General features: G+C 40.3%; 1 protein-coding gene across 1 annotated transcript in view; it reads right to left on the reverse strand.

Annotated features, from left to right (window-relative positions):
* The window catches only part of LOC121864461 (receptor-type guanylate cyclase gcy-28-like), a 30,286-nt gene that overhangs the window by 4,595 nt on the left and 8,191 nt on the right, over nt 1–17,500 (reverse strand). The window contains exons 2-5 of the mRNA XM_042363481.1: nt 10,314–10,443; nt 9,586–9,661; nt 6,598–6,727; nt 6,320–6,379 (exon numbers count right to left, since the gene is read on the reverse strand). Coding sequence (XP_042219415.1) covers nt 6,320–6,379; nt 6,598–6,727; nt 9,586–9,661; nt 10,314–10,443 — 396 coding nt within the window. The remainder of the gene's footprint in view (nt 1–6,319; nt 6,380–6,597; nt 6,728–9,585; nt 9,662–10,313; nt 10,444–17,500) is intronic.

Raw genomic sequence — 17,500 nt, forward strand, 5'->3', positions numbered from 1 at the left:
CGTACAAGTAATCCCTAAGTTACTAGTTAATCGGACAATAAATCCTAATACGAGTGGATTAATGTAAAGTTAATCCGTTTTAAGGTTTAATTACAAAATAAATCCTAAGACACATGGATTTACATCAAGTTAATCCCTTTCGCTGTTTAGGTTTAAGTGACCATAAATCCTAAAACGCGTTCTATAATACACTTAAAATTAATCCCTTCAGTTTTAAGATTTAAATCCTAAACCACTCCACATTATAAACCACTAAGAGATGAAATAAAATGAGTAATTAAAAAAGATAAGAAGAATTAACAGATAAAGATGTACAAGTAATAACAAAAACAAGCACACGAAGATTAATCCCCCAACACCAGCTTAGTTCACCTGTTGATTGAAATACTCTTATGATGCTCAGTTGTGGTTAAGGTTGCTGGGTTGGGCTGGGCTGGGCTGGGCTGTTGGGTTGGGCTGGGTTGGGTTGCTGGCTGCTGTTGGGTTGTTGGTGTTGTGGTTGGTTGTTGGCTGGCTGGGCTGGCTGGGTTGGGTTGGTTAGTTGGTTTGGCTTTGGCTGGGCTGGCCAGCTGGGCTGGGTTGGGTTGGGTTGGGTTGGGTTGGGCTAGGCTGGGCTGGGTTGGGTTAGGTTAGGTTGTGGTTAATCATCAGTTGAGATCAGCTGGGAGGCCTAAAATCTTCTGGTGATCCTAAAAATGGTTTAAATTCTAACTTATTCTACTTAATATAAAACAAAGACAAAATAAACTAAACCAACAACAAACACAATCAAATAACGAAGAATATTAAACCAAGTAACAAAATTAAACCCCTTTAATACATAATTATCTTCAACTAATTAATACCACAAAAGACTTCAAACTAATTACAAAACAAAATAAAATATAACAAAAGACAATGTTAAAATAAATCAACAATACAATGATGAATAAATGAATAAATTATATCTCATAAGTCTCTCCAACACCTGACTCAACTCAACTGTGTCAGGGAAAATAAAACTTCAAACTAGAATCCAAGAGAACAGTTAGTTTTTCCTTTTAATCTACAGATATTAAACCAGTACCGACTATTAAAAAAAAAACCTCAAAATTACTCAAATACTTGGTTTAGATTAGGTTAGATTAGGTTTGTTTTGGTTAGGTTAGGTTAGGTTGAGGTTAGGTTAGGTTTGGTTAGGTTAGGTTAGGTTAGGTTAGGGTTAGGTTTGGTTAGGTTACGTTAAGGTTAGGTTTGGTTTAGATTAGGTTTGGTTTGGTTAGGTTAAGGTTAGGTTTGGTTAGGTTAGGTTAGGTTAGGTTAAGGTTAGGTTAGGTTAAGGTTAGGTTAGGTTTGGTTTGGTTAGGTTAGGTTAAGGTTATGTTTGATTAGGTTAAGGTTAGAGACATAATAGATTTTGAAGCAATGTTCGAAGCAACAACACGACAACATATTACTGAAACAAGTATCTGAAATCACGAATGAAGCACAAAGAGTTAATAATATCCTGAAGCAGCGAAGCATCCAATGAGACAAGTTCCATTATAATGTTAAAGCGTGAGTGAGGCATAATCAGCTGTTCAGACATAAACAAATATTAAACAAACAGCTGTAATACGTAAACAAACTGTGTGGTGTACCCTCTCTTCACATAGGCCTCTGATCTGGAAATAAACAAAATTGATAAAAGAGATGAATATATTTTTTGGGAGTATAATAATCCGTACGTGAAATATATGTCTGACTTGAAGGATATATATATCAGACTGGTAGTTTAAATTCTTGAAGTATATTACTGATGAGGTGAAGAGACATTGTGGGGGGGTTATTTTGGTTTGTTGTGATTGGAAATGTGATTGAGGAAAGCTAATACAACCTAACGTAACCTAACCAAACCTAACCTAACCTAACCTAACCTAACCTAACGTAACCTAACCAAACCTAACGTAACCTAACCTAACCTAACCTAACCAAACCTAACCTAACCTTCACATTGCTATTCGTCATCCTGTCACGGTTTACAGAGGCAGTGGGTCAGTGGTCAGGTGTAGAAGATGTGTAGAAATGTCAAGTGTTATCTCTTTAGTGCCTTGTTTAGTCCTGAGGCGAACACACACTAGAGGAAGAAGACTATGTGTGTGTGTGTGTGTGTGTGTGTGTGTGGCGGTGGGAGGAGGAAGTGAAGGCTGCATCCCCTGCTGGGTCATCTGTCAGACCCCGTGGCTTCCAAAGACACTACGTGACACACACACACACACACACACACACACACACACACACACACAACAACAACAACAAACCAATGGTGGGAAATTTCTGGTCTTGACCCAAACACAAACAATAATAACAATAATAAAAACCAATATCTAAGGAATTGGTCGAGAAACATCAATGACACCGACACCAGAACCAAAAAGTCGATTCACCCCCCCAAAAAATGCCGTCCTTGGAAACTTACAATTACGAACACAATTCTCTGGACACTTTAGGGTAATATCCGGCATTAATCTAGTACATGAGGTGGATCAAGGTCAGGACAGGCTGTGAGTTTAACATCCACACCACACTACACTACACTACACTACACCACACCACACCACACCACACCACACTACACTACACTACACCACACCACACCACACCACACCACACTACACCACACCACACCACACCACACCACACCACACCACACCACACCACACTACACCACACTACACCACACCACACCACACCACACCACACCACACCACACCACACCACACCACACCTGACACCACACCACACCACCACACCACACCACACCACACCACAACCACACCACACCACACCCACACCACACCACACCACACCACACACCACACCACACCACACCTCTGAATTGTCTTTATTGTTAAGGTCATTAATGTTATAATGACAATAAGTAATCATGAGTTTTGAGACCACAGCTGGAGACTCCCACCACACGACGCATAAGACTTACCCAAAACACACACAAACTCTATCTATCTCAAAAACAAACAAACTCTATCTATCTCAAACACACACAAACTCTATCTATCTCAAAAACAAACAAACTCTATCTATCTCAAACACACACAAACTCTATCTATCTCAAACACAAACAAACTCTATCTCAAACACAAACAAACTCTATCTATCTCAAAAACAAACAAACTCTATCTATCTCAAAAACAAACAAACTCTATCTATCTCAAACACACACAAACTCTATCTATCTCAAACACACACAAACTCTATCTATCTCAAACACAAACAAACTCTATCTACCTCGAAAACAAACAAACTCTATCTATAGATACCTATAATTTAATCAACAAACAATATATATAAGAAAATAAATGCAGTTAATTGTTTATGTACCTATATTGTCTACCCACATTGTTTACCTGTATTGTCTACCCACATTGAGGAAGAGAGACAATGACAGAGGAAGCAAGGTGTCAACAATCCATCCGGGGAACCTCGTGACGTCATAACACCCCGTGATGTCATACACGCCGTGACGTCATAACACCTCAGACTCCGCCTTCCCTCCCTGCCAAACAATGGGGGGGGAGGAACGGAGGAAGGAGGATGGCCTCTACTGAGTCTATCTATCTATCTATCTATCTATCTATCTATACACGGCAGCTATAACAATATATAATACTATGGAGGCAAAATAATGCTATAATATACAGTATTCTGACACGATTATATGTATGTGGAGTCAAGTGTATATATATATATCAAGGTGGCCAGATGTTATAGGTGTGTGAGGTTCAGGTGTGTGAGGTTCAGGTGTGTGAGGTTCAGGTGTGTGAGGTTCAGGTGTGTGAGGTTCAGGTGTGTGAGGTTCAGGTGTGTGAGGTTCAGGTGTGTGAGGTTCAGGTGAGCTTGGTGTTTCTTAGCGCCCCCAGTGAGTGAGTGAGAATGAAGGTTCTTGCAGTCACAGATAATAACGTGATTCCTTTAACCGGGAGTGAATCAGTGACACACACACACACACACACACACACACACACACACACACACACACACACACACACACACACACTAGCCAAGACACGTTCACTGTTTTATATCTTCAATGTATATCAGGTAAAATCCTTAATTGTATTGTGAATTAAAGGTACAACAGGTGAATGGCCTCCACACTGGTATGCATAATGGCTGTCAGAGGTGAAGAGAACTATGGTCCCTTAACGGCCACATAACGTCCCAATAACGTCCCCCATAACGTCCCCCATAACGCCCCAATAACAAAAGATGTCAACAAACCACACGTGCATATTGTGACGTCAGGTTGAGGCAGTGTCTACGTCAGGGACAACTCACAGGGTTAACTGAATACGTGTCTACCCGCACGGTCCTCCACCAACACACCCCCAGTTGAGTGCCATTTCCTCTACCTTGTTATATCACAGTGTAACAGTCTGGGCTGGGGTGTAGTTGTGTGGTTCTTTCTCTTCTAGTTACTCTACCTCCACTTACATCTCCGGTTAACGCCAGACGATCTTATTAACGCCAGACGATCTTATTAACGCCAGACGATCTTATTAACGTCAGACGATCTTATTCACCTCAAGGGTTTGGTTGAATAGTATACAATGACTTGCTAGTTGTGTTATACATAATCTAGATATATTTATATTATTTACCTGAAAGATATGTTGGTAAAATTTACTCCCTCAGTCAGAGAAGTTAAGAAAATGTTCAGGTAATTTTTTTTTTCTTCAGAGACCCATAATCTGGGTTAAATATTTACCAGTTATTTTATTTGGTTTTTAATATATTGTTGTGGATTTTATTAACATGTTAGTTCCTGTAAACAAACAATATAAACACCTTTCACGTTGTAATCCACTGCTTGATATACACACACACACACACACACACACACACTCCAAGAATTTCTCTCTGGGTCCATCTTGCTGTACACACGCAGCCCCTGCCCCAGCTATAAATACTAATTACTAGCAATTCGTTTCGCTTTTGCTTTTGAACTTTGAAAAAATAAAAAATAAATATCGATCATGGTGGAAAAAATCTAAAAGTCAAGTAACACCAAAATTTAACATCAACTATCAACAGTGGCTGAGAGGAGACACCAGTCAACTCCTGTTCTAAGGGTTTGTTGGTTCGTCTCCGCGGCGCCAAACTTGATTACAAGGACCTGACTTTTAAGTTGGGGAAGTGAAGGCAGTCGAGTGCAGTGCCGGCCATATATATTGTGTACCAAGGTCTCAGTGTGCTTGGTGGTCCCTGTCTCTCATGGTCCTTCAGGCCACTGGGACCCATTTATAAAGACCCAAGAGATGCAACTATTCGTGGCGCCCAACATAACACACACACACACACACACACACACACACACACACACACACACGACGGGTCTCAAGTACATAAGCAGACGAAAATTCTTTAAAACTGCCTTTATATATCGTTCAAATTCTCCTTAAAAAAATAGCACCAAGACTCAACAAAATTGTCATAAAAAATCACAGCTACAATATAATCATAAAAACTACAAAATTATCATAAAAACTACAAAATTATCATAAACAAACATAAACAAATCTTAAAACTACAAAATTATCATAAAAATACATTATTAAAAACTAAAAACTTATCATAAAACATTACAAAATTATAAAAAATACAAAATTATCAAAAAAAATACAAAATAATCATAAAAACTACGAAATTATAATAAAAACTACAAAATTATCATAAAAAACTACAAAATTATCATAAAAAACTACAAATTTATCATAAAAAACTACAAAATTATCATAAAAACTACAAAATTACAAAAAAAAATACAAAATTATCCTACAAAATTATCATAAAAAACTACAAAATTATCATAAAAACTACAAAATTATCATAAAAAACTACAAAATTACAAAAAAAAATACAAAACCTCGTCATAAATCACTACCAATCTGTAATACAATAAAAACGTGAACTAATATTAAACTCTACGTAAAAGAACTGACTCTTTAACTGATTATAATAAGCATAAAACTCAAAGGGTTATAGGAAGATCTATAACTTAAGGCATAGGTTTAAAGTTAAGGGGTTTGGTTGAGAGTTAAGGGGTTTGGTTGAGAGTTAAGGGGTTTGGTTGAGAGTTAAGGGGTTTGGTTGAGAGTTAAGGGGTTTGGTTGAGAGTTAAGGGGTTTGGTTGAGAGTTAAGGGGTTTGGTTGAGAGTTAAGGGCTTTTTCTGGGCATCATAGGGTAGGGTAGGGTAGGCAGGGGAGGGTAGGTGGGTGTGTGTGGGGTGGGGTGGGGTGGGTGGGGTAGGGGTGGGAGAGTGTGGGTGGGTCCACTTGCAGTGGCGGTTCGAATAAACACCTGCCGATTGTCTACCAGGGAGTCCACTGAGGTGTAGGTCTGGAATGCAAAATTATTCATTAAATTATTAGCTGAGATTATTGTTTCTTCTCTCATATTATTCACTCCTTAAAATGGACTGTGACATCACCAGTACCAAAGCTTGACGTCATCAGCAATTAGTCAATGGCATCATCACGAAAACAAGTGACGTTATCAGTAATAGCTATTGGCGTCATCGCAATAAGTGACGTCATCAACACAAAATGGAGACTTACATTGACACTCATCTTGCCGATGGAGATCTTGGAGCCACACTTTCCTCTCTTGGTCTTCTCTGTGATCTCCACGTCCTCCCAGGAGATCCTCCACGTCATGGAGGCCAGGTCAGCCTCCAGCTTGTAGTGCCTGAGGTGGAGGACAACATGATGTAACACCACATCATCATTATTAACCCCTTGGGTATAATGTCATCGTACTTAAAGGGAATAAGTCATCGTATTTATGGGGTTAAGACATTATAATAAGAGTTAAGTCATCGTACTTGGAAGTATCATTGTACTCAAGGCTCATGAACACAATCTTGACACTGTTGAAATAAGTTAAAACTGATCAAGAAATTATGAATAAACATTATAAATTAACTTCAGTTGCATTATTTTACTTATTACACTATGCTAAATCATATACATAACGAATCACTGTATTAAGAGGCTAATTTCACTATTATTGCGTAAAAACCATTTGGTGACAGTTTAAACAAAGGAAATATCTTCCCCAAATATTCCTTACATTCTCTAGAGTTGATTTCCATTAACGGAAGTAAGAATTTGAGGTTAATAAAGTCTACTGGAGTAATTAAAAAGACGCACTTGAGTAAGGCATTGATAGCTGTTGACAGTATGGAACTAAAGAGACTATGACGCTAAATCAATTATGAAAAATAACTTGTACTAAATTAACTTAAACCTAACTTAAACCCTAAATTATATCTGAATTTTATTTTGGCTAGTTAGTTTAGATAATTTTTAATCGTGTTGTGTTTCATAGATGATTTAGTGCCGTATTCCTACAGTTCATTCAATCTCACAGTAATAAAATTAAATAAATATCAAAAATAAAATAAAATAAATTATTAAGAGAAACGAATAGATACAGTAGACTTTTTTGTAACGTTTTTATATTGTTACCGCTAATACTGACGCCTCCATTTTCTCTATTAAGTCCTACACGGTCAAGAGAAAACGAACACTATAATACTTTTAAGGGAAACTAAAAAAATAAGTTACAATAATCCCTCCACGATACCCGGCACATATTGTTAGTTATTACTCGTTACCATGTTAAATAAAGACTGTTTTATAATACCTATCATCAGAAAACAACATAAATCTTGTAATATAACAGTAAATAGCATATAATTGAGAAAAATAATTTATATATGATCGCTAAAATTATACAATACAGGTTATATACAGATCAGAGATATAATAAATGATGGTGAAATATAATCCGTACTTATAACGTTGTATTGGAAAATAAAAAATACAATATAAATATACGAGTTACCTGTAATTTTTGCCTTTGAAATGCAGCTTAAATTAAGAGCTTACTCATCGGTCACGGGACATAAACTCATAGACTCTTAAGCTCTCGTCAGGACCCTTTAGTTCAGCTTCTACAACGGAACATTTGACAATAAGAGACATAGAGAGTTTATTATGAATTGTGTTATGTCGTAAGTGAAATATAAACATCGTTCACGCGCGAAGACATGCAACAGTCAGGTAAGGAAAGGCATAAGCAGGGCCGATTAAACGCAAGCAATAATCTGTAAAGGGTACAACGTGTGTGTGTGCTTTATTATGAGACCGAGGCTTCAACATTAAACCCAAGGCTTCAACATTAAACCCGAAGCTTCAACATTAAACCCAAGGCTTCAACATTAAACCCGAAGCTTCAACATTAAACCCAAGGCTTCAACAGAGTCATTTAAACCGGACAAAAAAAAAATTATCTCATCATGATGTAGGTAATTACTCTCTGATGACTGTAATTACCAAGTCTTTTACGTTAATAGCTGCCCAACTAATTTCCGGCCATGAATACGCGATTAATAACAGCGAATAGAAAATTGTGTAATGGTCGGCACACGAGCCCACCTGACTGATGACTCACGCCGGGCTGTCATCTACGGATTTATGTGGATTTATGTAACTACAGAATCCAGTGGGTTTTTTTTATATTACTTAAATGAGAAGCGTTTGATGTTTTGTTTTTTAATTGGAAAATGTAAACAGAATGATCCTCTAAAGTCCGGTTTATTTTTTTATTTCCTCGATTTTTTTTTTTTTAATTTCGTTACGTGTTAGTTGTTAATGTTATCTCTCATGAGTACTGTGTTATCTCCCATGAGTACTATGTTATCTCCCATGAGTACTATGTTATCTTTCATTTGAGTTTTAATCACCTGCTCGTTTTATTTTTTTTCACTTGTGTTTTATTCATTATTAATTTTTTTTTTTACATAAAGAGTAAATTAATGTTTCAGTTTTTTTTTGCAGCTACCATGACGAGGCAGCATTAATGACATGGCACACACACACACACACACACACTCAACACGTTTATTAATCTATATATCATCCAAGCACGTCCTGACCTCCGTGACCTTGTATAGATGGCTGGGATAGGTTCAGAGGTCAAAACACTATCAAACACACCTGACATATCTACAGTACTCTTCCTCTTCCTTCTCTCCTTCCTCCTCTTCCCTCTCCTCCTCCTCCCTCTCCTCCTCTTCCCTCTCCTCCTCTTCCCTCTTGTCCTCCTAATGTACACACGGACGGACACAGGTACAAGAACAAGAGACATAAACAAATGAAATACTTGATTTTACCTGTGTTTAATTAGCTCATTACACCTCCATACCTGACTTGGCTGATAGGTGTTTTGTTTACCGTGTGAGGGATACGTTTCTTCACAACCTAATTAACATAACAGACAGTTCTTATAGTTATCTTTGTTAGATTGAAGGCGAGAATAATTACCTACTTTATACTAGAATTTATGTCTATTACCTGTCCTTACCTGTACACGTCAACACTCACCTGTAGATGAAGACGATCTCACCTGTCCTCACCTGTACACGTCAACACTCACCTGTAGATGAAGACGATCTCACCTGTCCTCACCTGTACACGTCAACACTCACCTGTAGATGAAGACGATCTCACCTGTCCTTACCTGTACACGTCAACACTCACCTGTAGATGAAGACACTACCCACGGCCATCACCACCACCAGCAGCGCCAGCAGGCCGGCCACGATGCTCCAGGGGCCTGAGAGAGATAACAAGCGGGTATTGGTGAGTGTGGTGAGAGTGGTGTGAGTGGTGAGAGGGCAAGGGAAAGTGGCAGAGGTAGAGGAAAGTGGTGAGTGGAAGGATGCAAGGTAGAGCAGGGGAGCGAGAAGAGTGGGGTAGAGAGAGAGAGAGAGAGAGAGAGAGAGAGAGAGAGAGAGAGTACACAGCCCTGAGTCTTCAGGATTCTTAAGTTCAGAGGTGATCAATGGATCCTATGAGGTGCTATTACTATTAAGGCCCAATTATAATATCTACCTAACCTAACCTAACCTAACCTAACCTAACCTAACATAAGAACACAAGAATGGAGGGAACAGCAGCGGGCCTATTGGTCCATACTGGGCAGTCCCGTTTACACCCAACCCCTATCGCTCATATATCCATCCAACCTGTGTTTGAAGCTATCCAGCGTATTCGAGTTAATTATGATGTTTGGTAACTTGTTCCACTCATCCACTACTCTGTTTCCAAACCAATGTTTACCTATTTTGCGCCTAAATATAAATTTGTCTAATTTAAAACCATTGCTACGAGTTCGCTCCTGGTTGGATAGTTTGAGTACCTTTGATATATAACCATCGCCCCTAACCTAACCTAACCTAACCCCCCCCCCCACCCCCAGTACTCACCGTGAGTCTCGGGACACAGAGACATGTCGAAGCCACACACGGGCTGGTCCCTGGGCGGTCTTCCTCCTGGCCACGAGATGTTACCAGTGAACTCCAGGCTCTCGCTCTCTCCGTAGTACGTCGCCACAGACTGTAAGATGACAGGAAGAGACTGTTAGTGGGGTCTGAGGGGGTAGGGTAACAGTCAAAACAGTCTAAAGGGTCTAGGATGACAGTCAAAACAGTTTATAAATGGACTGATTTTAAATTACATACAGTTTAGCCTGTAATGATAATGCCGAATGTCTATCTATCATAAGGTCCCTAACTATCTATAGGGCATTCATTTCCTTACTGACCTGACTGATGGATGTAACATACTTCAAAAAAAAAAAAATAATAATAACTAAAAATTTCTTCACCTTAGAGGGTCGAAGAATTACAAAATGAACACTGCCACTCTTATTATCTCTGTTGGGTCGTCAAAATCTTTCTACCATTGCGTCACATTACCAAACCCAAACCCGTTAAGATATTTTTTTTCTTGGCCTGTGTGTTATAGTGATATTTATTTTTAAGAGGGAAATATAATATAAAAAAATAACTACAACCACAACCATACCTTGTTTATAAAGTTAGTTATGGAGTTATTAGGTGAGTTATAAACAATCTTTGACCTTAAAAGTTATTATAACAACCTTCACCTGTTCCCTCATCTGGTAATGTTGTGATTAACTGTAATTACCTTTAACAACTCAATCTGTTCTGAGTCAAGTTGGTGTTTTAGTAATTAGTAGTGATTAGGTTTATCATCTGGTTTATTGCCTTTTCTCTTCTCTTCGTGGTTTATTCCTTATTCTCTCTCTATATTTCGGTTTATTCCTTATTCTCTCTCTATATTTCGGTTTACTCTGTTTCTCTTCGTCTACTGTTTTATTCCTTATTTTCTTTATTTCTCTGTCTATTCCTCATTCTCTTCTTCTCTTTATCGACAGAAAATTTGCTGAGCGTCAAAGGGTTAAACCATTATATCCAAAGGGTTAAGTCATCATAGTCAAAGGGTTAAGACATTGTACTCAAGGGGTTAAATTATTGTAATCCAGGGAGTTAAATTAATGTAATAAATAGGCCAACTTCCTGTACTCAAAGGACTGGCCTCGTACTCAAGAGATTGGTCTCGTACTCAAGCGGGTGGCCTCGTAGTGAAGGGTGTTAAGCCTCTTGCGGTGCGTGAGTCTTGAGTCTTACTGATTCTTGTTTAAAAAATTACTACTTGCCCTTGCTTGTGGGGCACCATGGAGAGAGAGAGCCATCTTCAGCCTTACCAAAAAGTAACACTTTCAAAACACACACACAAACACTCTCCCCCCCACAAAAAAAAAAAAAAAAAAAAATAATAATAATAATAATAATAATAATAATAATAATAATAATAATAAATAAATAAAAAAATATATCGAAAACACTATTAGATTTATTTTTACAGAGAGTTAGTTCATACTACAAACTATTTACCCTCGAACGGACAGTGAAATAATAATCCCGGGTCATGTAAGCGTGGCTGGGAGTATCATAGAGACAATGGGCGAAAAGATGAAAAGATTAGGTGTTTGTGGAGCAGATATTGAGTGGTGTTACATCAGTGAGATATTTGTCTTTGTGTAGGTGTAGGTGTAGGTAGAGGTGCAGGTATAGGTGTAAGTGTAGGTAGAGGTGTAGGTGTAAGTGTAGGTGTAGGTGTAGGTGTAGGTAGAGGTGCAGGTATAGGTGTAAGTGTAGGTAGAGGTGTAGGTGTAAGTGTAGGTGTAGGTGTAGGTGTAGGTGTAGGTGTAGGTAGAGGTGTAGGTGTGAAGTGTGGGTGTGGGTGTGGGGTGTGGGGGTGTGGGTGTGGGGGTGTGGGTGTGGGTGTGGGGTGTGGGTGGGGATTGGAGGGTGGAGGGTGGGTGTAAGTGTGGGTGTAAGTGTGGGTGTGGGTGTGGGTGTGGGTGTGTGGAGGTGGGTGTGGGTGTGGGTGTGGGTGTGAGTGTGGGTGTGAGGTGTGGGGTGTGGGTGTAAGCGTGGGTGTGAGGTGTAGGTGGGGGGTGTGGGGTGTGTGTGGGGTGTGGGTGTAAGTGTGGGTGGGGTGTGGGTGTGGTGTGGGTGGGGGTGTGGGTGTGAAGTGTGTGGATGTGGGTGTAGGTGTGGGTGTGCGTGTGGGTGTGGGTGTGCGTGTGGGTGTGGGGAGTGTGGGGTGTAGGTGTGGGTGTAAGTGTAGGTGTGGGTGTGGGGTGTGGTAGAGGGTGTGGGGTGTGGGTAGTGTGGGGTGGGGTGTGGGTGGGGTGTGGGTGGGGTGGGGTGGGGTGTGGGTGTGGGTGTAAGTGTAGGGTGTGGGTCTAGTGTAAGTGTGGGTGTAAGTGTAAGTGTAGGTGCAAGTTACAAGACTAGCGAGTCATCCTAAAACTGTATCTTGCTCTTGTGAGACCACACCTGGATTACGCAGTTCAGTTCTGGTCACCGTATTACAGAATGGATATAGAATCCTTGGAAGAATTCAGAGAATGACAAGACTAATCCAGGGCATTAGGAACCTTGAGTATAGAGACAGGTTAAAGCATCTTAATTTGCACTCCTCGAGAGACGTAGAGCGAGGGCGACCTGATAGAGGTGTACAAGTGGAGGCAGGGCTAAACAAAGGGACATTACAAGGTACTCAAACTATCAACCAGGAGCGAACTCGTAACAATGGTTTAAATTAGATAAATTTAGATTTAGGCGTGAAATAGGTCAACACTGGTTTGGAAACAAAGTAGTGGAACAAGTTACCAAATATCATCATTAACTCGAATACGCTGAACTGCAATAGGGGTTGGGTGTAAACGGGACTTGGTATGGGCCAATAGGCCCGCTGCAGTTTCCTCCATTCTTATGTTCTTATGTTCTTAAGTGTAGGTGTAGGTGTAGGCAGAGATGCAGATGTAGGTGTAGGTGTAGGTGTAGGCGTAGGCAGAGATGTAGATGTAGGTGTAAGTGTAGGTGTAAGTGTAGGTGTAGGTGTAAGTGTAGGTGTAAGTACAGGTAAAAATGCAGGTGTAAATATATGTAAAATCTCTCTCTCTCTCTTGTACTCTAGCAGTTCTGAAATAAGACACAGACATAGACATATACAGAGACATAGACATACAGACACAAACACAAGCATAGACATACAGACACAGACATAAACACAGACAGACATAGACACAGACACAGACAGACATAGATATAGACACAGACAACGACATAAACACAAACACAAACATACACCGTCAAAGTATACCATGGCGTCAAACAAGGCGCTACACTGACTCCTGCTATATTTGAAATCATTCCTGAGCTGCTGTTAAAACTAGGTGTTCACAGGTCAGAGGTCAGGAGGTGAAGTGGTCAATAAAGGTCAGGGGGTGAGGGTGTCAGAGAGGTCAGGGGGTGTGAAATGTGAGACCTCGATATAAAGAACATGAGTAATAATAAAGGTGTTTGTGGCAGACGTGGTAATGACCTGTGACCTGTAAAGTAACGATCGGTCACAACTAATACAACCACCACCACCATCATCATCATTAACCACCACCACCAGTCCACCATCATCATCAACCACTATAACTACTACCACCATCACCACCACCATCTATCATTAACCACCACCACCAGTCCACCATCATCATCAACCACTATAACTACCACCATCACCACCACCATCATCATCATTAACCACCACCACCAGTCCACCATCATCATCAACCACTACTACTACCACCATCACCACCACCATCATCATCATTAACCACCACCACCAGTCCACCATCATCATCAACCACTATCTCTACCACTCTACCACCACCTTCAACCACCCCCACAAAGACCCACTACACATACTCCCCCACCAGGAGGCGTGAGGCCACCTTCAGCGACACCTACATAATTCACACACATACAGACAGGTGAGACCCGCTAAAGGTGAGCCAACCACCCATCACCTCACTTTGAAGGTGGCAACTGGTAGAGGCGTGAGGTCACCCACTCTTGCTGCTGGGTATGTGAACCGGGGTATCTGGAGGTATATTCTGGGGGTCTGTGGGTATTTTAAAATATATTCTGGGGTATGTGGGTATTTAAGGTATATTCTGGGGTTCTGGGGGTGTTAAGGTATATTCTGGGGTCTGGGGTGTTTTAAGTATATTCAGGGTCTGTGGGTATTTTAGGTATATTCTGGGGTCTGGGGGTATTTTGGGTATATTCTGGGGTCTGGGGGTATTTTAAAGGTATATTCTGGGGGTCTGGGGTATTTAAGGGTATATTCTGAGGGGTCTGGGGGTATTTTAAGGTATATTCTGGGGGTCTGGGGGTATTTTAGGTATATTCTGGGGTCTGGAAGTTATTTTAAGGTATATTCTGGGGTCTGGGGTATTTTAAGGTATATTCTGGGGTCTGGGGTATTTTAAGGTATATTCTAGGGGTCTGGGGTTATTTTAAGGTATATTCTGGGGGTCTAGGGGTATTTAAGGGTATATTCTAGGTGGGGGTATTTAAGGTATATTCTGAGGGTCTGGGGTATTTTAGGTATATTCTGGGGGTCTGGGGTATTTTAAGGTATATTCTGGGGGTCTGGGGTATTTTAAGGTATATTCTGGGGGTCTGGGGGTATTTTTAAGGTATATTCTAGGGGTCTGGGGGGTATTTTAAGGTATATTCTGGGGTCTGGGATGGAATTTTAAGTCTGGAATTTTAAGTTTTCTGATGGGTATTTTAAAGTTATATTCTAGGGGGTCTGGAGGTATTTAGGTATATTCTGGGGTCTGGGGGTATTTTAAAAGGTATATTCTGGGGGTTTGGGGGTATTTTAAGGTATATTCTGGGGGTCTCAGGGTATTTTAAGGTATATTCTGGGGGTCTGGGGGTATTTTAAGGTATATTCTGGGGTCTGGGGTATTTTAAGGTATATTCTGGGGTCTGGGGGTATTTTAAGGTATTCTGGGGGTCTGGGGGTATTTAAAGTATATTCTGGGGGTCTGTTGGTATTTAAGGTATATTCTGCGGTCTGTTGGTATTTTAAGGTATATTCTGGGGGTCTGGGTATTTAGGTATATTCTGGGGTTCTGGAGTTATTTTAAGGTATATTCTGGGGTCTGGGGTATTTTAAGATTATATTCTGGGGTCTAGAGTTATTTTAAGGTATATTCAGGGGTCTGGGGTATTTTAAGGTATTCTGGGGGTCTGGGGGTATTTAGGTATATTCTAGGGTCTGTTGGTATTTTAAAATATACAGGGGTCTAGGGTATTTTAAGGTATATTCTGAGGGGTCTGGGGTATTTTAAGGTATATTCTGGGGGTCTGGGGTATTTTAAAATTATTCAGGGGTCTGGGGGGTATTTTAGGAATATTCTGGGGTCTGGGGTTTTTAAGGTAAATTCTGGGGTCTGGGTATTTAAGGTTATATTCTGGGGTCTTGGGGTATTTTAAGGTATATTCTGGGTCTGGTTGTATTTTAAGTTATATTCTGGTGGTCTGGGGTGTTTGGGTTATATTCTAGGGGTCTGGAGTTTTTAAGGTATATTCAGGGTTCTAGAGGTATTTAAGGTATATTCTGGGGTCTGGGGTATTTTAGGTTATATTCAGGGGTTCGGGGTATTTTAAGAAGGTATATTCTGGGGTCTGGGGTATTTAAGGGTATATTCTGGGGTTCTGGGGTATTTAGGTATATTCAGGGTGGGGTATTTAAGGTATATTCTGGGGGGTGGGGGAGTATTTTAGGTATATTGAGGTCTGGGCGCGTATTGTATTCTAGGTCTGGGGATTATTTTGGGTATATTCTGGGGGTTCTGGGGTATTTTAGGTATATTCTGGGGGTCTGGGGTATTTTAAGGTATATTCAGGGGTCTGGGGTGTATTTTAAGGTATATTCTGGGGGGTCTGGGAATTATTTAGGGTATATTCTGGGGTCTGTGGGTATTTTAAGGTATATTCTGGGGTTCTGGGGGTATTTTAAGGTATATTCTGGGGGTCTAGGGAATTATTTTAAGATAGATTCTGGGGGTCTGGGGAGTATTTAAGGTATATTCTGGGGGTTTGAGGTGATATTAAGTATATTCAGGGTCCAGGGGTATTTTAAGGTATATTCTGGGGTCTGGGGTTATTTAGGGTATATTCTGGGGTTCTGGGGTGTTTTTAAGGTATATTCAGAGTCTGGGAGTGTTAAGGGTATATTCTGGGGTCTGGGTGTTTTAAGGTATATTGGGGGTCTGGGCATTTCGGGGTATATTCTGGGGTCTGGGGGTATTTTGGGGGTATATTCTGGGGTCTGGGGTATTTTAAGGTATATTCTGGGGTCTGGGGTTATTTTAAGGTATATTCAGGGTCTGGGTGTATTTTAAGGTATATTCTGGGGGTCTGGGGGTATTTAAGGGTATATTCTAGGGGTCTGTGGGTATTTTAAGGTATATTCTGGGGTTCTGGGGGTATTTTAAGATATATTCTGGGGGGTCTGGGGGTATTTTAAGGTATATGGGGTCTGGAATTTTAGAGGTATATTCTCGAGGGTTTGGGGTATTTTAGGGTATATTCTGGGGTCTGGGGTATTTTAAGGTATATTCTGGGGGTCTGGGGGTATTTTAAGGTATATTCTGGGGTCTGGGGGTATTTAGGTATATTCTGGGGGTCTGGGGTATTTTAAAGATATTCTGGGGGTCTGGGGGTTTAAGGTATATTCTAGGGGTCTGTGGGTATTACAGGTATATTCTGGGGTCTGAGGTGTTTTAACATAGGGGTCTGAATTTTGGGTATATTCTAGGGGTCTGGGTATTTAAGGTATATTCTGGGGGGTCTGGGGGTATTTTAAGGAAATATTCTGGGGTCTGGGGTTTTTAAGTATATTCTGGGGGTCTGGGGTATTTAAGGTTATATTCTAGGGGTCTTGGGTTTTAAGGTATATTTGGAGTCTGGGGATTTTAGAGGTATATTCTGGGGTTATAGGGGTATTAGGTTATATTCTGGGGTCTGGGGTTTTAGGTATATTCTGGGGTTCTGGGGTATTTTAAGGTATATTCTGGGGTCTGGGGTATTTTAGGTATATTCAGGGGTCTGGGGAATTATTTTAAGAGTATATTTTGGGGTCTGGGTATTTAAGGGTATATTGGGGTTCTGGGGGTATTTAAAGGTATATTCAGGGTCTGGGGTATTTAAGGGATATTGGG

Source organism: Homarus americanus, unplaced genomic scaffold, assembly GCF_018991925.1.
Source record: "Homarus americanus isolate GMGI-L3 unplaced genomic scaffold, GMGI_Hamer_2.0 scaffold17735, whole genome shotgun sequence".
Taxonomy (NCBI): domain Eukaryota; kingdom Metazoa; phylum Arthropoda; class Malacostraca; order Decapoda; family Nephropidae; genus Homarus; species Homarus americanus.